The sequence below is a fragment of the Dunckerocampus dactyliophorus genome, chromosome 18, assembly GCF_027744805.1.
Source record: "Dunckerocampus dactyliophorus isolate RoL2022-P2 chromosome 18, RoL_Ddac_1.1, whole genome shotgun sequence".
Taxonomy (NCBI): domain Eukaryota; kingdom Metazoa; phylum Chordata; class Actinopteri; order Syngnathiformes; family Syngnathidae; genus Dunckerocampus; species Dunckerocampus dactyliophorus.
This window is the reverse complement of record NC_072836.1, coordinates 15,746,668-15,769,839: the sequence shown is the minus strand read 5'-3', so window position 1 is coordinate 15,769,839 and position 23,172 is coordinate 15,746,668. Positions and strand designations below refer to the sequence as shown.

The following is a 23,172-nucleotide window of genomic DNA, read 5'->3' as shown; positions in this document are numbered from 1 at the left end:
TTGATAATGTTAAATTTAGACCATGAACATCACTTCTAGACAAGACATGATGATGTTCTATCCTTCTGGAACAATCTGGATTAATCAGGACCACATGAGCTTTTTACTTTTGCTCCAGAGTTCAAATATTTACAGCAAACTGAAGTCTTTTCCCCGAGTTAGTCTCACAGATTTTCTCAAGGCTACATAGGAGGTCCTCGTTCCCTCTCACTGTACACAGACCACATGAAGGTAATATAAAATCCAAGTAATAAAAAGATGGAATACAAGAATTAAACGAAACAGTCACTTGTCTTGCACACTGGAAGGGGCGTTGCAAAGGAGGGAGAGACAGGCTTATTGGGAGGAGGAAGTCTCAATAAAGACACTACTACGCTGTTTAGTTATCACTGTCCATTTCATAGGAGTAGATCCTTTCACATGTTCAAGGATACTATCGGGCATGCAGACAGCGTTGATCGACGTTTCTCCACTTACTGCCAATTTTACGATCTCTGTAATTTCACTTTCATGTTCCTTTTCTTCCACCGGTCCAACGTGTACCTTGCCTCTCGCCCAAAGTCAGCTGGGATAGGCTCCAGCATACATCGACGACCCAAGTGAGGGCAAGCGGCATAGAAAATTGATGGATGGACGTTCCTTTTCTTTGACGCACTGCAATCAGGAGTCTGCCTCATTCCTGGGAGACATAACAAAGGAAAAAAAAGTGACGTCCTTCCCCAGTGTGGTGATGCGCAAATACGTATTTTTCCGCTAAACCATGAGACGACGTAACACCTCGTAATGTAACCACAAAACGCCATAAGATGACATTTAAACACGAAACGTTGCAACATGAGGAACGCCTGTATGCGTAGCTGTTTAGTCCTAATGTGTGGAGAGTCTTGCATTAACACACGAGAATGAAAGTACAGCAAGTTGCATGAGAAATAAAATAACCAAAAAAAGGCAAAAACAAAAACACACACACACACACACATATATATATATATGTGAATATAAAAAAATATATTCACACACACACACTTTTTTTTCTTTAAAAAGTAATTATAGTTACTAGTTACTGTCCCAAAAAAGTAATTGAATTTGTAACAGTTGTACACACACATATACAGTGTATATATATATATATATATATATATATATATATATATATATATATATATATATACATATACATACACATATGTATGTGTAATAATATATATATATATATATATATACACGATATATATATATATATATATATATATATATATATATATACATATATATATATATATATATATATATATCTCCATATATACACACTTTGGAGTATTTTTGGTTTTTTATCCTGTTATAATTGATACTTTATTACTTCATATTTTCCCCATGAAAGTTTAGATTTACATAGTGCAGCTTCAAAGAAGTGATTCTACAAGTACATCTTGTTTTCCTGTTTTTGTTGCCCACCCATCTCATGTCTTTTCCTATGCTAACCGGCGCAGGATGACTCAGAATGTTATTTGGATTATTTGCGAGTGTTTAATGAGTAATATGCACACTTATTCACAGGCTGAAAGTGTAACGTCATGTTTTTTTCCCCCTCTTTGGATGCCATCCAGAGCTGGTAGTGAAGATGACAAAGAAGCTGGAAAGCAGTTGGAGCAGAAGACTGATCCGTCTGCCCCTGAGGAGGTGTGCAATGAAAATAAAGAAAGCACAAAAAAAGAAGAACCAAATGCATCTCAGCTTGGCCCGACAGACTGTAGGTAGAGCAAAATCTGCTTTTTACAGCTTTTTTCCAGCCGCTTTTTTATTCATAATTCCTCTGATTTCGCATCACAGTAGGAGGCAGCCATGACTGGAACATATCTGAGGGAGCCGAGCTCTTCCTCTGCAAAGCAAAACCAAAGGACACTTGCCAGAGGGAGGAGGATGCAGACATAAGGGAGTTGGAGAAAAGTCCCGAGGGAAACGACATCAACGAGCGTGAGAAGGATGTGTACACCTTCACCGGAGACTCCGACCCTGAGAGTTCCCCTCCTGCCCCGTGGCCTCACTGCACACTCATTCAGAGGTCCAGAAAGAAGAAGCTCCTCCTCAGGCCGTTCACCAGCCTCGAAACCTTAACGCACACTTTGACCGAGACTGGTAAGCAAGCGAGTGGGAGTCCTCACGGATCACCTCCAAGTCAAGGTGCGGGGGTCTTTGGGGAGGGATTGGCAGAAGATCCGATCGTGATCGGAGATGGAGACTGTAATTTGGAACATGACATTTTCACCTGTGTGGAATGTAGCATTTACTTTAAAAAGCAGGTCCACCTAAAGGAGCACATGATTGAGCACTCTCAAACAGGTGAAGAGGGTGGTTTTCTGTGTAGCGAGTGTGGATGGGACCTGCCCACTTGTGTTTCGCTGGACGACCACCAAAAAAGGCACCAGGAGTCTCGTGTGAAGATCATGTTGGAAATCCAGAAGCTTAATGAAGACGACAAGACAAAAGAGAGACAAGACACTAAGGTAGTGAAGCATGAACATTTTAGTCCGGTTGCTACTCCTGACAAGGTGTCAAGCACTTTTCCACCATTATATCAGCCCCCATCTGATGGAGATCAAGCTGCTCTTGAATCAAATGCACCTCAAAGCCCCCCTGGTTCTTTTGGAGCCACATTCCAGCCCCAAGCGGTTTTGTACCGCCGCCGCTTTGTCTGTACCCAATGTAACTTCAGCACAAGAACCTCCCAGGCGCTTGCTAATCACACCAAGACGCACACGAAGAAAAAACCCACCATTAAGTCCTCTTCTCCTGATTCCCTGTCATGCGTGGCTTCATCTTCCCCGGGCTTAAGTCAAGTGGTTGTTAGGGCGCAGGGGAAACGGCTCCATTCCGAAAAGAACTCCATCATGAGGACGCAGGTTGATGCTGAGAGCAGCCGTTCATCTTATGATGTGTTAAACTCCGTCCTGGATTCCAATCGTGCATCTGACTCTGCATCCCAGTCCAACGCATCTCAAGCCAAAGCCCACCATGGCTCAGAGGACGGTGAGACAAATGTCCTCAGATGTAACCGAAACAGGAGGTTCAGTAGGCGCGCCAGACTGAACGAAGAGGACCTTCCGGGCAGTGAAGCAGAGCAGGAGAGCCATGCAGAGCTAGACTCTGAGAGGGTCGGAGGGAAACGGCACACCACGGCTGGATCTGACACAGGTGAGGTTAAAAAGTCGACGGATGGCGACACAATGCAGTACAGGTGGTCCTCGGGTTCCAAACAAGATCCAGTGATGTCTTATATGTAAATGAACACCTAAATCAGTCACACTGTACACAGAACACATGAATGATAACTACTGTAAAATACAGTAATAAGATGATTAAATACAAGAAATAACTAATTAATCTCACACACACAGTGAAGAGTCACCCTTTCTGTCTCCTGGCTGAGATGCCCAGCCACCTAGCCAAGGACTGGTTGAAACCAGATCAGAACAAAAGACCAACAAAGTTTCCTGATCATTGGAACCGCCTCCACAGCAGGCGTAAGAGGAAGAGGAACTCAGTTTCACTTTAGACTAGTGACTGCTAGACCTTGGCTGGTGGGCTGACCGTTTTCTCCAGTGCTGGCATTGCAACTGCAGTTGTATCTACTCCTTTTAATATTACATCTTAAATCTTACTTGGCATTATTTCACAGCTGGTAGAGCAAAAGAATCTGGGGTGGGCTTCACCCTGCTAAGAGTGCAGGTCCAAACAGAGCAGATTCTTTCACATGTTTAAGGATGCCATCTTTATCTTTGATGACAGTTGATTTATTTGAGTGTTTTATGACGTCTCATTTCACTTCACTTTCACTTTCCTTGTACGTGCTGCCGCTAAATGAGTCTGCCTCACACTTGGGAGAAGTTTAGTTAAAAAGTTAACTAAATAGAAGAAAAGTGACGTTGTCCTTCCTTTAGTGTAGCGACACAATTACGTATTACTCCGCCTTATGCATTCTTCCACCGAGCACAAACAACTAGTTCTCTTTTTCTTTATGTACAGTATTTACGACGCGACTCTTGTATTTAAAGTCTGCTTATAATTTTGTGTGCAGAGCGGCCGAGCGCCACTTTGTCACCGCACACGAGGAAATGTTTGAAGGAGAACGACAAGCAGGAGGAAAGCAATCTAAAGGTGTTGAGGAGGAGCAACAGGATTACTGCTGCCCTCGCGGAAATTGACAGTGACGGTGGTGACGAGGACGAGGACGACGTTGACGATGAGCGTGTGCAACGTTTCCTGTCTGCTGGGGACATCTTGGGTGACTTTGAAGATGAGGTCTCAGAGGGCCTGAAGAGTGTGGAGAGGAAATGCCCCTACTGCCCCGATCGATTCCATAACGGCATCGGGCTCGCCAATCACGTGAGGGGCCACCTGAACCGGGTGGGCGTGAGCTACAATGTGCGCCACTTCATATCCCCCGAGGAGGTCAACGCAATTGAGAAGAGGTTTTCCTACCAGAAGAAGAAGAAAAAAGGTAAGAGTATTTTTACTAATGACTTTTGGAATATTTAGCCGCTTCTTGTCTCCTTTTTAATTGTGAATTGCAACCACTGGAGTTAGTCACTCACCAGTCATTCACACAATACACGTGATGGATATTTAAAATACGCTAATATAACAAATACAATAATTGAACTAAACTGTCATCATAAAAAAATGAAGAACTTGGAACTTGTCTGCAGTTGTCTTGCACACTGGAAGGGGTGTTGCAAGAGAGGGAGAGACAGGATTATTAGGATGAGGTCTTAATATTGACATCACTGTGCTACTTTAGTGTGACTCGTGCATGCTAGGGGTGCTTCATGTAAGGCTGTCGTACGTTTCACTCGCTGTGTGTGGGCAGCTTACGAGGTTCGTGAAGCCCACTCACTTTGATTGCAAGATGGCCGCACCGGCTTCCTACGTCTATCGTGATCGGGAGAACAAGAGAACAGTGGGAAGAGCAGCCGGGTAAGGTGCATTAATGCCGACTACACTACGTCAGCCGCAGCCGTGCGTCCACGGAGATCGGGAGAACCAGAATTTTGGCCAGGAGAATCCATCCGCCGTGGCCGGGCAAGGCGCATTAATTTCGGATATGCTATGTGGGCAGCCGCCGTGCAACCGCGGAGGTGGCACGAACCAGGATGTACAGCTGGAGGAGCTGCTGCCATGGCCGGGCAATGTACTTTTTAAACTTAGGACACACTGACTCCTCCTCTGCCTTGCCCTCGTGACCTGGCTGCGTGCAAGGTATTCCTGCGTGCACGCAGAAAATCATTTGCATCCCAATTTTCTTCCTACGGGCTTTGCGTGCTGTCTGCGGGTTTGAAAATCCATGCGGGCAATGTGGGTTTCTCTTGCGATTTTCCCCATTTTTGCACGTAGCCAGCACGTAGGAGCATGTACAGTACGTCGGGATGCAACTCCCCCTTCAGTTATACATTCAATTCCAAATGAGTAGCAATCAATTCATTATTGAAATTCCCTAGTGGTAGTTTTACATCCCGCCCTGTGTCTCAACACCCAGGCATTGGATCGTTCCAGTTCTGGTTCCCAGCATGGATAAACGGAAGGGCATCCGGCATTGAAAAAAAACAAAAAAAAAGCTGAGCCAAACAAATAATTACAGTTGGAAAAACGTGACTCACTGTGTACTGAAGGAGACCAACACAACTTGTTCTATGTGGAGATCGCTGTTTCCCCTCCGCATGACGTTTTTTCCAGAAAAGGTCATAGAGATTAGGTTCGTTCTCTAGACTGCTGACAGACAAAGAAAGCAAATACCAGCTTATTACGCCCATCGGTCATTTTGCTGTTTACATCTGACTGTGTTCACCTTGAAGACTTGGCTGCAAATGGGCTATTTCCTACATTCCAGCTTCAATGCAGCACTAGTGTCTTAAAAAGCAAAAAAAGAGGAAGGAATTTCAATTGCTTTTCAAATTGGGTGGGAATGCAGAGAAACTGAGATCAAGTGCCACAAAAATAACAAAGGCGTGGGTAACAGATAATTATAGCATGTCACAGCAATCCCCAGAAACAATGCACTAGTGCCCACTAGGGGATGTGAGCAGTATAGCGAGAAAACTGCACCAGTGTGATGAGACACTAAGGGTGTTCTCACACTAGGCCAGTGTTTCCCAAATGACTGAGAATATTTCATTTAATCATCTTGGAAATTAAATGTTTCCGCGTACCCCCTGCAATTTGTTCACGTACCACCAGAGGTACGCTCACCCCTGGTTGGGAATCACTGCACTCTCATTTATACCCCCACTGAGAATTCGCGCTTTGGCCAGTTTGCTTGTCCCATCACTTTTACACGACTGTATAACTGCAATTTCCCTGACATTTTGTGTTATTTCGAGTGGTTCTAGTTATAAGCGGTGGTCGATACTTTGATACTGACACCAAATTTGGGTATCAATCCAATACCAGGTAAATACAGGGCCAGAATACGGTATTAATACCAACCATGATTAATACCATGATTTTCAGATTTTGCCTTTGATTTGTTGATCACAATTATGATCACAATAAAGATTTTTGGCAAACGTATTTGTAAAAAATGTAACCATTTAATGTGCCCTCCTGTGTCCAAGAACTCATGCCCTGAGTTTATAAAGAGTATAATAATATATGATTATCACATTGTAACAATATGAACAACACAACAACAAAAACGTGCAGATATTTCTTACAAAAAGAACTGAAATATCCATCTTATCACATTCGTATCGATCCAATACTGATACCACCCTTCATACTGTCGATATTTGAATCAATAGGCCCACCCCTACTGATTATTCTGGTCGCAGGGTGGCGCCTGATGACGTCAGCATCTCATTTGCATTATTTGCCATGATGCAAAACTCTGTGTGTGTCGACGGGTGACACTGAGCTTTTTGGGTTGTTATCAGAAATGTGCGACATTATGTCGTTTTTTTAAACCCTATTAACAACAGAACACGAAGTTGATGATTCACGGGTGTTGGTTTCATTTCGTACGGTGGTAGATGTGCGTGCATGTGTGTCTTATAACAATTTATAAAAAAAACATTCCCGATGTGTCTTGTGATCCATATTACGGAGATGTGTACGTACATCTAATATGTCACTATGTCGTAGCATTGGGAGGAGTACCTAGCATGCCTTGCGGGCACTTGTTATTTACATAACATGGTAGTTTATTGTTGTTGTGTGTTAACTTACCTGCCACGTGTGGTTCTGTTTATTTTTGAGTGAGTGAGTGAGACCGTTGTTCTTGTTGATGACCGTTCTTGGCTATCGCTTGCACGACTGAAAGTCCCGCTTCCTTAAGCAAGCCGAAGTGCTTCGGATGAAGTTGTAACGACAAGCCACTCAGACAATCCTATTAGAAATGTGATCTTGAACGACGGGGAGCAAAAGGTAGTGCCAAATTTCGGTCCAAATTTAATTGGGGCTGGCCGCCAATAATAAATGAGTGTACTGGAAACCCTGGAAATGGGCCCAGGCATGATACGATTGGCCTCGTGGGAGTACGCCCTTAGCGAAGTGATATTCCACTGATGCCACAACATCACTGCTGCATTATTGCTTTTCTGAAGTGCAATGTTTTGGAACTGGAAAGTGTTTGGACTCATCCCAACCGAGTGAGCCACACATTTTGTTCATGGACTGGGCTCCAATCCGTATCGCAATGGCGGTGTTCTTTCATGCAGTAAATGTTTATGTATGTACATTTGTTGCGGAATAACGTTCATGTAAATGCTTGATACTTCTGATAATAGAAAAGTGGTTGGGCACCATTTGCATATGTTGATCAGATGATATTTTTTGTCTCATTCCGCAGTGGCCAACTTTGATCCAGCCACATACAGCGTGATGCACTGCGAGTTCTGTAGCGCCGGCTTTGACACTCGCGCCGGCTTGTCCAGCCATGCCCGGGCGCACCTCCGGGACTTTGGCATCACCAACTGGGATGTTACCATCTCCCCGATCCACATCCTGAGAAAGCTGTTCTCCAGCAGACCTGACCTTGTAATCCCCACAGCTCCCCCGCGGAGCCCTATCTCTGGTCAGGAAGAGGAGGACGAGGAGGAGGAGGAGGAGAATGGGATTATTGAGGTCAAACTGGAAGGAGAGATGAGTGAGAGGAGGATAAATGCTGCTTCTCCGGGTGCACTGGCTTCTCCTGAACCTTTGAATGAGGAGGATGGTGTCAAAGAAGGTAGGTTTTACTGTGTGGATTAGCTGTGGCACAGTGGATGAGTCTGCTCACAAGTCTTTCTGGATGTTAAAGAAAGCTGGAAATGGTGTGTGAGTGTGAATGCTTGTGTGACTGGTGCAAAATCCAGGCTGTTCTTGGTTTCTTATCCGAACCTGGCTGGAGTAAGCTCTGGCTTCTTTTTACCCCTGATAGTGTAATACAAGCTAAATCGAAAAGCGTGTGAAATACGCTCTATAAAGCCCTGCAGGCTCACCATCACTGTTCTAGATGGGCTTGAGGTCAGGGTTCTGTGCAATCCAAGCATGCGTTGATGGACGTTGATTTGTGTAGTAGCGCACAGTCTTGCTGGAACAGAAAAGGGCCTTTACAAAACTTTTCCTAAAAGGTCGGAAGCATTAGAGTGTCCAAAAGGTCTTGGTTAAAGTACAAATAAAAGATTCCAGGGCGAATGAGGGTTCCTGCCCAACTCTTGATTCATGAATGAAATGATCAAGAAGTGTGTCGACATACTTTTGTCTGTTTGGTGTACTTTTAGGAGAATCTCCAATAAAAAAAAGGACGTTGACATCATGGAAATTGAGAAAATGCGAATGAAATGCCGTCATTGTGAGGTGAAGGAACGTTTGTGTGGGGAAGTATTTCCCCGACAGACTGCTCAATCATGGCAGAATCTCATCACAAGCACTAGCCCGCCCCCTCCTGAACTAAACATGTTGACACGACGACCTGAAACACTGGAAGAAGTTGCCAAAAAAAAAAATTGAATGGAAGCTAGCGGGGTTAGCTTAGTTTAGCAGAGAATGCTAGTGTGGCTGTGTGTGCACGACTCAGACTGTTGGAGTGTATTTTAGAGTGTGTGTTTTACGGCTTGTTCACGCAAATGAGCGTTTTTACGATGCCCGATGACGTTGTGCAAGTTCTGACTGAATAAAGGATGAGAGGCACGTTTATTCCTTCTCCCGGATCGTCTTTTAACAGTCAACAGACATTCTCAACACACACAACACACTTCCGGCCTTCAAAAAGAGCAGTTGCTTGAGGATTCTGTGTGTGCAGTGGCTGACCTCTCATTAAGGCTGACGTCCCACAAGTCATCATCCGTTTCTGAAATGCTGGGCAAAATTGGCCAGTGATGTGTTGCATCAATAAATGTAAGGATTTTTACATTTAATTTGCCTACATTTGATTTACTATCACAAAAGTACACACTCTATGCTGGTACAATGAGTGCAAATAGCAGGGCTGTCAAAAATAGCGTGTTAACAGTGGTAACTCATTTATTTCATAAATTACGTTAAAATTTTTAGCGTAATTAATGCATGTGCATCATGTCAAGCCATACCTCTGTTATGACGGCAGCCGGATGAATAGTGTAGCGTCCCCATACAGTCTGACACAAAGTCGGATGCTCTGTTAGAACTTTACTCTGACCTGAACACGCAATTCCAACACCATATACAGGTAAGTTTCTCCAACTCACAAAACACGTCTCTAGTCCTCCTCGGGGCGACACTTCCTCATTGTCACGAGACGGCCTCGGGATGCATTCATGGACATTCCGAAAATCACAATAGTGTCTTAATTATGCGCGTACGTGTGGTCTAAATAAACAAAAAGATAAAGAAAATCAAGAAGTGGGTATTCTCTCCCATCAGTCACTAACCTAACTGTTACCGCGGAAGTACAATTTGCTGCATTTAAGTATGCTCGGAAATCCCAGAAAACACATCTACACTACAGAATTCTACTTATATTACTTGGTGTCTTTGAACGCAACTCGTCATGGCTCATAATAACAAGTTAAAGTGTGATCCAAATATTGCGCTACTACTAAAGAGACTAGCGTTGGGAAAGTATTTTCAGACGTGCGCTTCCTTTTAGCTCGAGTTACATTTTTAAAAGTTCATTTGGAGCTGTTAATACATACAAATATGTATGTAATTGTGTCCTGTCATTCATCTTTTTCATCATTTCTCGTTATGTTCATAAAATATGGTAAAAATTGGCATATTTTACATGTAGTTGCAAATGGTGATTAATCGTGATTAAGTGGACTACTGATTAATTTGATTTAATCATTTGACAGCCCTCTTAAATTAAAAGTTTAAAAAAAACTGAATTTGAAAAAAAACAAAAAAATGAATTTGTGAAAAAATAAAATGGATTTCATATTTTATACTATTTTAGCCTACATGTCTGTATTTCCCATACATTAATTTATGGTGTGGTGGCCCGCCACAAATACATTTTGATCGCCACAAATTGATTCGGTGCTACCCGTTTGTCCTCGCTCATAAGCACATCATAAAGGTTTGTGTAACTCCGCTTGTTAACACATCTCATCATACGCATCTGAGTGACAAACTTAGTCAAAAGACTTTTTGGAGACTACAGTGCCAAAAAAGGTATTGATGTGTGTGTTCAGGTTCAAGAACACGGCAGTTTGTCTTCTAGTTGTTGGATTTATTCAGCTGTGGCAGCGCCTGAGAAAGTTACGTATAGGTCTCACTTTTGCATCTCACGGCCCATAAATGTGGTGCGTTCAAGGTCCGCCGCACAAAGTGAGAAATCTTAATGGTTGATGAAAAACATATTACCATCAATGAAACGAAGACAAACGGAAAAAATTGCGGGCTTTCTAACAGACTGAGATGAAAGCACGTGCCGCTCTTCTCAACGAGCAATGGGTGCTCCGTCTTGTTTGTGACGTTAAAAGAAGAAGCGTTAGAACAAAGTTCATTAGTTGTGCTTTTCATGGGTTTTTTGTCTCCCAGTGTTATTCCTCTCTGCTACAGCCCTCGAATTGCATAAGCGTAATGCTGTCCTCATGTCCGCAGTTTCTTTGAATGTTTGCAGAATAGTCTTCGTCCCGCAGTAATTAAAGATTGCAAATTGCCTTGAGGTGTCAGTGTAGCTGGATTTACAGTGCAGGGTTCCAGTGACCCATTTTTTCCCCTCACATGTGGTGCAGTTTGGATATACTGTCTAGCATGTGAAAGCAGCAAAAATAGCGTGGAATTGGTTTTCCAGGCCTCGATCACATATGGGTAGAATAGGTGCAGCCCGTCTTCTAGCCAACATAGTGCAGGCCAGTTACAGCCAAGCAAGAACTGATGCATTAAATAGCCAATGAAATTGTGAAAATAGACATGCTGGTTGATGGGCAGACTTCTGTCAGGAACGCAAGGATCTGCACTATGTAACGGAGCAAAGGGAAACGTGGAGTGGACGTGGACTGTGCGTCAACACAAACTATTGTACCAGTAGTTTAAATGATCACATTTTTAAATCGTACATACCTGATTTGACATTGCTCACAGGGATAGTTCGGATTTTTAGACATCTTTTTAGACACCGACTTAGGAGGGGGTAAGTCGCAGTTATCGGACCACAATGCTAATGAGGACGTCATACAACTTCATGTCAACAAATCCGAACTATCCCTTTAAGACCATCTGCTACAGTAAACATTGCCACAGACGGTGGATAGTATAACTTATAATGCAGTTTTACAGCATTGCTGTAAACATGCTGCCACTGGCCGTAAAGAGGCATGTGCCGTTTGTGTTTTCTAATAGCTATGTATTGGAGTGGTCCAATGATTGTACATCATCGGATTTTTGGAATTACAGATCATGCAGAGGGTGACAGTTTTGTACGTCTGGCAAAGCTGACGGCGCCTCAATGTTGCACCTTGGAAGTTGTTTTTTTTCTGGCTTTTACAGTCATGACAAAACCGTCTTCAGGGACGGCATGGAGCTTTGTTTACACAAGTGTGACCAAGGGTCTCCAAATGGAACACCTTTGGAACGTCTGATCCTAACCTTAGAAAAACTTGAGTAAAGTACTCAATTGATGTGCTATTATTGGCTAATTTTAGGATTAGGTAAGGACTCAAGCTACGGCTCCATTGTGTTTTCCAGTCTGTATAACGAAACTAGTTATTTGAAAGCAAAAATATAGGCCAACCTAAAAAAAAACCCATAAAAAAACATCAGTGTATTCAAACTGCTATTTGTCATTGTCAGTAGATGTAGCACTGTAGCACTGCTGGGGAGGGGGGGAAATCAGCTTTTTACCTTTCAAAAGAGCCTCAAGCTATTAGTCTACGCCAAGCGATTCAATGGCAGCTTTACATTTACTGTGGGTTCAACTGTATTAGGTGTTTTATCCCCCCCAAATCCAGTGTTGATAGTGACTGGGTGTGTTTTAGCATTGCACCAAGGTAGGATTGATGGTGACAGATGTATGATGCCGTGGTACATACAGTATGAACTCAAGGTGCTTGAAGTTCACCTGTCAGTTTGAATGCTGGGGAGTGTCATCTGCTCCTGTGTGTGTGTGTGTGTGTCACGGCGACAGAGAGCGCGCGAGAGAGAATGAGCGCGGTGAGAAAGTCTCCTGATGCCGGTTGATGTGGTGGCACTCGGTGCGTTCATCCCAACCTCCGCCTCCACTCGATTGGTCACGCCTTAGCTCAGCGGTGCATATGGGGGCAAAATGGCTGCTTCCACCTCCCCGCAGACCCAAACAATAGCGGAAAAGCTGTCTGCCGTCGGCTGCCGGGGGGAGTCCGATGCACTGCGGTTGCGGACCGGTGAGTAGCTGCCGGTGTGTAGAATCAGCGTGCGCTCGGTTCCCACCGCGGCGATGCACGGCGCGGACTCAAGCCGCATCTTGAGTGCCGTCGCGGGGCAGACGAGAGGCATTAAAAGTGTCAAGAAAATGCGTGTCTCTCGCACAGGTGACGTGTGAAGAAGGTCTTTACTCATGTGAGATGACCCTTCTCGTCGCTGACGTGGTCACGTTCTTTGTTGTTTGATGAGTGCGTCTTCCCTAAAATTGCCCAATCTTCGCCATTTTACTTGGCTTTGATTTGTCTTAAGATGCCGCGCTGTGGTTGGGAATGTGTTAACTTCGTAGCCGCTAGGATCCAACTTACACGTTGGCCACCGCCGAAGTTGAACTCGGTGGAGAGGATGCAAAGTGGAGCGAGAGAGGTTGACTTTGCTCCACGTTTGCTGAGGATGAAGATGATGTTGTTAGTGTGCACCCTGAGGTGTCACATCGTCGCTCCATGACAGTGAGGAGCTGAGGGGCCCGCCCACCAGACGAAAGCTTTGTCTGTCTCCATGTCTTTTTCTTCCCCTTTCATCCATTTTTGTCCCGCAAAATGGCACGTTGGTCCTAATCATGCATGGCCGGGGGGGGCTGCTTATATTTGTTCACTGTATTTACTTTTGGTTATAAATCGCTCAACTTGCTTAGAAAATGTCAGCTCACATGATTGTTGTTTCTTTTATTTCCTTTCATTTGAGCATCACTTGAACATCCTTTATTTTCTTCTCTTTCCAATAAATATACAGTTTTTGGAAGGTGTCACGACTTCAACTAATAATAATAATAATAATAATAATAATAATGTTTCCTACAGGACTGCAATCTATTTTTGGTGGGGGGTGTCTTCTGCCATAGTGTAATTTGCATCATTGGCAATGGCGCATGTGTAATTTATGAAAAGGCAAAAAAAAAAAGTGTTATTAGGGCACTAACCAATTTCATTAATTCCGTAAAAATTTTTTGTGTAATTAACGCATGCGCACCGGAGCAAGCACGCGTCGCTGTTATGACAGCAGATGGAAGCACAGTGGAGCGTCCCCACCCAGTCACACAGAGTCTGACGCTCTTTTCTAACTTCAATCTGACCTGAACACATCAACAGCAGTACAATTCCGACACCGTATACTGTATGTATCTCCAACTCGCACGTCTTTAGTCCCTTCCTTCAACCTGGGAACGACACTTCCTCATTCTGTTACAAGACCGCGAGATGCATTCAGGGACACTCCGAACATCACAAAAACAGCTTTATGACGTGTGTGCGTAAATAAACAGGAAGATAAAGAAAAACATGAGGTGGATATCCTTATCACTCACTTCGTGACTCAATTTGGATGTACAATTTGCTAAAGGAACGACACTTCCTCATTCTGTTACAAGACCGCGAGATGCATTCAGGGACACTCCGAACATCACAAAAACAGCTTTATGACGTGTGTGCGTAAATAAACAGGAAGATAAAGAAAAACATGAGGTGGATAATCTTATCAGTGACTCAATTTGGATGTACAATTTGCTACATTTAAGTATGCTGGAAAATACACTGAAAACAAGTAACGTGATGTCTTTGAATGCAACCCCTTATTGCTCATAAGAACACCTTTTAAAGTGATTCAAATATTCTGCTACCATTAAAATAGACGTGTTAGACAGATTTTTAGACTTGCGTGGTATCTTTTTAGCTTGATTAATACATCCGAATATATATAATCCTGTCCTGTCATTTATCTTTGTGTTCATTAAATGCAGTAAAATTGGACATATTTCAGACACAGTTGCGAATGGCGATTAATCATGATTCATTTTAAAACTGATTAAAAATTTGTAATTGTTTGACAGCCCAAGTATTATTCATTATTAGTATCCACATTTCAGGTTTTTGTCGTTACATTGTGCCTTTTTGCTCGCTTTGTTGTGGGTTCTTTTATTTCTATAATGTGCCACAGGCCCGCAAAAAAAACGAGCTGTGGTCCGCAAATGACCCCCGGACCACACTTTGGACACCACCGGTTTACATATTTCAGGCTTGTGGAGGGGCACCGTATGTCTGGATTTTCACTCCTGCGTCAACACTTGATTCCATTTTTTTTGGTGCGGCGGGGGCGGGGTTATTTGTACATAGAAAGCACACAGAACGATAAGCAACCGTCTTCCCTCTTCCTCTAATAAGCACGGTGCACTACGCTGGTGAGACGTTCAAGGGCGCTGCAGTGTTAGATGAATCTGTGCTTTTTAAATGAAGTACTGCCAAAAAAAAGTTGACCGTGGCAGAACTTTGCTGAACTCAAGAAAGAAGTACAAAGTAAGCGTCTATTACAGTAGGATTGCTGTAATGTCAAAGTAAGAACATTTAACACGGGTTCAGAGGGAACAGTTTGAGGGAGACGCATATTAGAAAGTGGGTGACCAATGATAACTGAACTGTACTGTACTGTCATTAGAAGTTTACAATAAAGTTCAAGTGAGCAAGAATACAGCTCTAACAGTCTACTCTTTATCTTTATTGTCCTTGAACTGAAGTAAAACTAAAATAATGCTATTTGGTAATAGCAGAAGGGACACGTACGACCAAATACAAATAGACAGAGTGGACATTGAAAGGGCGAATGAAAATACATTTCTGGGGATCATAATAGATGAAAACATGAACTGGAAACTTCAAACCTCCTTGCACTGTGTTCACCAACAAGAGTCTTCCCTAAAGGTAAACGTGATGTTGAATGTTAATTTATCAGTTTCACTTGTATGTACTTTATTGTTTTCTTTTTTCCCCGCATGTAAAACTATAAAATGTGTTTTGTGTTCATTTTTTGGGGTGTCTGGAACAGGTGAACTGGATTAACAGTACATTATTCATTTTTTTTTCGGTTTTCATACGTTCTGGTTTTCGTCTGACCTTTTTGGAATGGATTGATGACAAAAATTGAGGTTCCGCTCTACTTTATTGGACCACCTAAGACTAACTGGGCCATCTTGTTTCTTCACCCATTCCGTGTGATACCGGCATGTTGCATGACCCAATTTCAGTCAGGTTGTAACTTCTGGACATGAGACAACAGACTAAAGTCATTATCCACCCACGACATTGATTGATAGTTTGTGTGTACGATAGTTTGCGCTTACACCGTATGTTTGGTTGTAGATAAATGTAGCCATTCTACAACTCCTGTAGTATGTTCAGAATCAGTTTTGCAAACATAACCCCTGATGCCATATTCTTTTTAGAGGCGGGAGGCAATTTCTTGCTTTGAACTGTGCACGCACACCAGAAAATAGCACAACTTTTAGCTGACGATCAATTAACTCATTCCATATCAAAGACGTATTTATACTTTTTTTTTTTTTAAACCCAAACGCTCGCTCCCAAAGTGTTTGTACGTGTTTTACGTTGGGGTTTTTTTGCACGAGAGGCAAAAAGAGGTAATGACGCAACTGCAGACTAAAATAAGTCATTGTCAATGCAGATTTAAGCCACATGGTGTGGCAGAAGTGCATTTGATAAGAGCTCGGCATGGCTCTTTTACATGTTTACACACTCAACAGCACACGTGCACACACTCAGTTTAGTTCTAAATGTGAAAATTTTAAATAGTTAATGGTGTTATATTTGCAAATAAATTATTTTGACGTGGAACAACCCTTTTTTGTGTTGTTTATGTTGTCGTATACTTTAGATATTTGAGCTGTCACAAAAGCTACAAAATTGTGTCAAAGTGAAAGTTATGCTTGAAATGTATCTTCACAAAAAGCTGGTTTTCTCCCTTTTTTTTGTTGGGAACTGATATTTTCCTGAAACTTACCTATGTTCTACTGCTGATTACCAAAGAACGGAAAAAAGGTAGAAACAAACTTTTGTTTCTGGCGAAAAATGGTAGGTTTATATAGCCATAGAATAGAATAGCCATAGAACACAATATTCTGTGTGCCTTGAAAAAAACAGTCAAAATCGTGTAAAATGGCCGACACTGAAAGGGTTGAATTTTGATAAATGGTGGGGATTGAAACTGGTTGCTACGTACACTCTTCTATGGAAAGTCCTAGTGTGTACTGAGTTGTTTTATACACACCGTCTCTCCATTTTGGCTTAGTAGCTGTTAAATAAGTAATAGCATTGTATCGTATGCCGTGTGTTATTCATCCGAGATTGGATTGCCTTTATTTCAAACCTTGTAAAGGTTAAATGACTTTTTTTACACCATCCTGATACATAAAACATGAAAACTGTCAGACATCGGTCTCCAAACCACGGCCCGCGGGCTAATTTCAGCCCACACAACCAGATTTTTTCAAACTCTGGTGTTAGTGTAGCCCGTGATCTTGAACTGACACTTTAGCTTGCTCAACGGAATTAGGTTCTGTTATTGGGGAAGCGTTAGCCAACACTGAGTTCAAAGTGAGCTTGTCACGCAGTGAAATGAACGGGGGGGTGGGGACACGAACTACAATCACAATGTGAACACCGAAATGACAGCACAACATATAACAGTTAAGTAAAAACACACATAAGACAACTATGGGGAATAATAAACATGTATGTTAACTCTAAACACGCAATTTTACAAAACAAGTGCTGCAAAGCATGCTGGGAAGCCGGAAAGACACCTAGCGATGCTGCTAGGTTGTATATTTTATATTTTCTTGGAATACTTGAAAGCCTGTAATATTTGGTGCGGCCCAGCCTGACCAAGACTGCTCCTGCTGTAAAAGAGGACGTCCTTTGTTTTTCCATGAAGAGCTATTGGGGTCACACAAAAATGATGATTAATGACTACTACAAATAAACTTTCTTCTATTGCAGCAACAGCAGAAGAGGAGGATGAGCGACAGCACCTGGCTAAAGATGGCCTGAGCTCGAGCCCAAAGAAAACACGTCTGCACAGCATAGATGAGGATAGCCGCTCTCCAGAGGAGGATGCAGACACAAAAGGTGAGGAATAGACTTTTCCAACGGTTGTATTAGCTACCGACAAGCCTAATAGTAATGCTTGTTGTGGAAATAGCAAATCATACTTTACTGTGTTGCAAATCGGAGTACAGCGGGAGACCATTTTTGTTCCTCAAGGTACAATTTAGATAAATGGTCCCCGTAGGGCCTTTTAATGGACTCTGTTCCTTTTCTTGGCGCAGAAAAGGTACGCTGCTAAGCTGTAAAGGTGTCAAGAGATCAAAAGAAGCAGCTTTTCACAGTAATACCCCAGTTGAAAATAATTGTGCCGCTAAGGATGAAATGATTTACTTTATGCTGAAAGTGTACGTCCGTATGGAGTAGGTACAGTATACATAGCATAGTTATCTCATGTGGTACAGTATCCATACACTAGCATCAGATATGCAGTGTTTTTTCCCCTCACTCCTTGGGGGGGAAAAAAGCATAAAAAAAAACAAGAAAAGTGTAAAATATTGCATTTCCTTCATTTTTTGTATGCTTAAACAAGATTTCCCTTCTTGCATAAATACCTGCTGTATCATGGATGTTTTTCCCAGTTGTAGCAATTCCAGAATTTGCCAAAAAGTACATCGTGTACATGAAGTTCCACTCCCTGGTGGAAATTCAAGCTTTAGTGAATATCTTGAGATGAGATTGAATCGTGGTATTTGTAAAATACATACATTTCTCATTGTGTGAAGATTCTCAATGAGCTTTTCTGGCCTTTCTTCCAGTTCATGACTTGAAGTGTGAATTGTGTGGAGCGCAGTTTGAGACCAGACGTGCCATGTCCAGCCACGCCCGCTCTCACCTGCTGCAGAGGGAATTCAGTGTTTTAGAAAGCGGCGGTGCACCCGTTGACCCCCCCTGCCAAACTGCCAAGGAGTGTAATGTACACAAGCAAATAAGCTCACCTCACCGGGAGCCCCAGTCACCCAGGAGCTCCGCTCTCTTTGACTCCCAGAAACGTGAGGACTTGGAAGGAGACTCAGACGTGAAATCGATATCCCTTTCCATTTTGACCAAAGCGGTGAAAGCAGTGCCCGCCTCCTGTTCCTCTTCTCCATCTCCTTGTGCCTCTCCAACTCAAGCTCATTCCAGCTCCCCATTGTCACTAGTGAGGAAAGCCCCCATTTCCTCTTTACTGCCCGTGTCTTCCCCCTTGCGTTCGACGGAGCACAAGGCTACAGGGATAAAAAGCTCTGTCTCTAACCTCTCCACGACTATCCCACAATCCAAACCAATCTGGGCCCCACAAGAAAATGATGCTCCTCTCAACCTCAGTGAGTGTCTGATTGTATGTTTAATCACATGACCGTGTTCTTAATTGGCTTTCATTTTTTTTAATCTCGCTGTCTATTTGCAGCCCTTGAGGTGGATGCCAACAAGGACATCGTCTGTCAGCTATGCGGTGCCTGGTTTGAGACACGGAAAGGCTTGTCCAGCCATGCACGGGCTCACCTGCGTCACTTTGGGGTGGAGTACTCCGAATCCAAAGGCTCTCCCATTGCCCTCTTGAACCAGCTCATGGACACAGATGAATTCAAGCACAAAGCCAGTGAATTCAACCTTAACACTGAAACACGGGGCAGCACGAACACGCTCTCCTCCCCAAAGAAGCCTCCGCTCAGCCTGACTTCCACCTCTCCAGCCGCACTATATAAGACGACGACAGCCGGAGGCGGGTCGACCTCCAAAGCTACCTCTTCCTCATCCTTTGGCCCGCCTGCCAAGCGTCTCAAATCATCTTCCATGCAGGTCTTCCGCCTCAGTAGTGGCGAGATCATGGCCCTGCCTCAAAGTGAGTGTTCTTAGGAATAATTGAAAGAATTGAACACCCCCGTCTGTTGTGCACCATCATATAAGATAACCGTTTGCTTTTCTAACCACTAGGAGAACCTTCAAAGGAAATCGGCTGTGAATTCTGTGGGGAGTATTTTGAGAATCGTAAAGGACTGTCCAGCCATGCTCGTTCCCACTTGCGTCAAATGGGCATTACCGAGTGGTCGGTCAATGGTTCCCCAATCGACACCCTAAGGGAACTCATCACAAGACGGGGTTTGCCTTGCGCCCTTCCTTTAAAACCTCTAAAAACTCCCCCTCCGTCTTCCCCTGGACCTCCCCATTCCCCTCTCTCGACCTCCTCCTCTCCATCGGCCCTGCTCAGCCGCCTACCCTTCTCCTGCTCCTCTAGTCCTTCTCAATCCGCAGTTTCTAAGTCGGGCTCCACCCCACCAACGTCCTCCAGTGGGCTCATACTCAAGCTGAAGCCTGAGCCAGTGCAGCTGGAGGTCACGGCTCCTGAAGCCTTGGCCAGTAGTCGTCGCAGTTTCCCCACCGATCGTCTCAGCCCTGGCTGGAGCAGTTCTGACAGTGGGTTCCCCCTCAACTTGGGTAACTACGTTTTGTCTTCTAAGCTCGTATTCATCCTTTACACCCGTGTTGCCCAACCTTTAGTGAGCCATATGAAAATCTTGTGGCACACCACCAAACAAAATGTTTGAATGCAACAGGTGGCTACACAAGTTAATCATGTACCTTCTGCCATCCAGTTGTAGAGCATTCAATTGTTCCGCCTGTCACTATAAGTCATTGGCATAGATAGATCAACAATGGTATATTATTTGTAGTAAATCATCATCCGATTAATTAGGATCAATTGGATAATTTCCCTCTGCTCACCTGATGATCTCTAGTGTGCCGCAGCACTGTGGTTGGGAATCAATGCTTCATATCCACAAAGATTGAACTGAGGCTTTAATTCAATCATCAGTTCTACGTTTAAGTGTGGCGTCTCCCTATTTATGTCCCTGGGGGGTTGTTGTCAGGTGTGGCTGGTGAATAGGTTGTTCGCCCGTCTGGTGGCAAAACAGCTTATCAGTGGCCACTCTTCTCGTGGAATGAGAGTCTTTGGGGGAGGGATGTCGGGACATTGTTCTAAGCGGGCGATAGGGGATGCTGTGTTATTTATGACCTGATCTTTTTCTGGTTCCGCCCTAGCCATGTCTCGTGAAGTTGAGCCTACACGAGATATCCGCTGTGAATTCTGCGGGGAGTACTTTGAGAACCGCAAAGGCCTCTCCAGCCATGCCCGGTCCCACCTGCGCCAGATGGGCATTACTGAGTGGACTGTCAATGGGTCGCCCATCGACACCCTACGGGAAGTTATCCACAAGAGAGGCTTAAGTGTCTCCTCTCCGTCCGACAAGGGGGTGAAGAAGGAGTGTGCCAAAAGTCCCTCGTGGGGGAACGCCACCAAAACTTCAGAGGGGTTTTGTCTCTCCGCCTGTCAGTCGTCTAAGTTTCGTAAATCCCCTCTCAGTATGCTGTCATCAGGATCCAGGTTTCAGAAGCAAGGCCTGGGCTCTCTGGGCCCATCCGCTATCCCGACCTCACCGAAGATAGTCAGGATATCCCCACTAGGGAAACAGTCAGATGAAGCCCAGTCTGTGGAAAGTGCCCACACAGTGCCACATCAGCGCAAGACTTTCTCGCCACTACCACATGACTTCTCAATGAAAAAAAAACCCTCCCCTGACAAGCAAGTCCGCAAGGGTAAGACATAAAATAGTTTCCCTTTTCTTTTAATAATGTTGTGTTACTCTTTGTTTAAAAAATAAATAAACTGTCCTGTGTGTTTCAGATCCCAGCTGTGAGCTGTGTGGCTTCTACTTTGAGAACCGCAAGGCCCTGGCGAGCCACGCACGAGCCCACCTCCGGCAGTTCGGGGTGACAGAGTGGTGTGTAAACGGGTCTCCCATTGAGACGCTGAGCGCGTGGATTCGCAGCAGGCCGCAGAAGGTGTTGGAGATGCACCGCAGCTACATGCAGAGTAACCGCCCCGCCTCCAAGAGGGTGAGCGGAGGCAGTCTGGTTGATTTTTGTTAGTGAAATAAGCTCAATCCAGCCAAGTGCTTTCATCTACAAGCCGAGCTGCTAGGCTTTATTCCATTTATCTTTGTCTGTTGTGAGTTCAGAGTGGGGGGGGGGGGGGGGGGGTGCAGACGAACATATGCTGGTGACAAAACTAAGCTGTTAAGATCATAACCCATGGAACTTCTAACCGGCTCAATTTGCTCTCTGTATCTCTGGAGAGGCACCACATGCTTGGAGCTCTAACAAGCAGTAGGCCCGGCAATATTGATACTGATCATGCCGGTATTGTTTTTTTTCAGCCGATAATGATATCAGCACTCGAGGGATGACAAGCTCAGTATTTCTAAGTTTCGCCTTTGGATTGTAAATATATTCATAACTTGGGGTGTCACAAGATCTCGCAAGATTAAAAACGTGGCGAGTGGGCACTAGGCCTGGGACGATAATTTTATCACACAATAAATGAAAATGGACTCAGTAATTGTGCGGGCCTCGATATATTGGCATGTGCGTCTGTTTTCCTCGTCTCTCTCCTCCAAACAGGCAGGAAGAGGGTTCACTCTGTGCATTGGTTTCAGCGCCTTTGCTCCATAGAACAGCGGCATGAACTGTGTGAGCCCTTTTGTCAGTCATACGGTCTTTGCCGCAGTGGGTGGAGGCGGGGCCGGTAGCATACACACACAGATGAGTAACGATGTAGAAATTAAATTAAATACATTGCAATATATCGTCAGATTTTTTCATTGTACCTTCCTTAAAAGTAAAGTTAAAATCTCATCCGTCCCGTTCTCGCAGACTAATACTTGTTTAACACTAATACTTGTCTTCCTTTAATACTTGTAATCTAGTGTCTCACTTCAGGCCTTTCTCTGTGACTTGTATTGCATATTTCAGTTTTTGTCAGTGTTTGTGAAATGCATCCAGTGGCATCACAGTAGACAAAGCTTAATGTGCTCATTATTAGTTTGATTGAAGAACTGCTGCCTATATTGGTATCGGTTGAGATCGGTATTGGACAATATCAGATTTTGGTAAGACGGACACTGTGTGTCTTGGAACACTTCAGATGTATCGTCTGGCAGCTTTAAGGGGCTTGATGTAGAATCAGGGTCTTTACATGCCACAAACATCACAGATGCCAGAAAAGTGAGCTATTGACTTGATAGTTGCCATGGCAACCAGGGTGCCTTGCAGCTTATGTTTCATCTTCACGTAAATGATGGTGTGCTGTTGGTTGAAGAAAATGTTTTTTTTCTTTCCTTCCCTCCTGAATTAGTTTCTGGCGCATTTGCGTCACTGTCACACCTTTTGTTTGAACTGTGATGTGACACACATACATAATGGGGTACTTTGGAGAGATGCTTTGTGTCTGAAATAGACTCAAGAGTCATACAGTGTAATACATAGACATTGTACCGATTATATAGGCTCACAATATAACTACTAAACACCATTTCAACCAATACACAGCAGTGTTGTCTAACTATAGTTCAGTTTTGCATGCTCATTGTCAAATTTTGTGAAGGATTCT

The 23,172-nt window shown here is 43.7% G+C and overlaps 1 protein-coding gene across 4 annotated transcripts in view; it reads left to right on the top strand.

Moving 5' to 3' along the window:
• wizb (WIZ zinc finger b) overlaps positions 1-23,172 on the top strand; it is a 39,000-nt gene that overhangs the window by 6,234 nt on the left and 9,594 nt on the right. For 2 of the 4 annotated variants that reach the window (XM_054758862.1, XM_054758863.1), the window contains 10 exons: positions 1,608-1,754; positions 1,831-3,192; positions 4,076-4,498; positions 7,841-8,218; positions 17,637-17,765; positions 18,500-19,048; positions 19,132-19,566; positions 19,659-20,159; positions 20,766-21,320; positions 21,409-21,620. In XM_054758862.1, the coding sequence (XP_054614837.1) occupies positions 1,608-1,754; positions 1,831-3,192; positions 4,076-4,498; positions 7,841-8,218; positions 17,637-17,765; positions 18,500-19,048; positions 19,132-19,566; positions 19,659-20,159; positions 20,766-21,320; positions 21,409-21,620 (4,691 nt within the window). The remainder of the gene's footprint in view (positions 1-1,607; positions 1,755-1,830; positions 3,193-4,075; positions 4,499-7,840; positions 8,219-17,636; positions 17,766-18,499; positions 19,049-19,131; positions 19,567-19,658; positions 20,160-20,765; positions 21,321-21,408; positions 21,621-23,172) is intronic. The other 2 variants (XM_054758860.1, XM_054758859.1) reach the window with 2 other exon arrangements.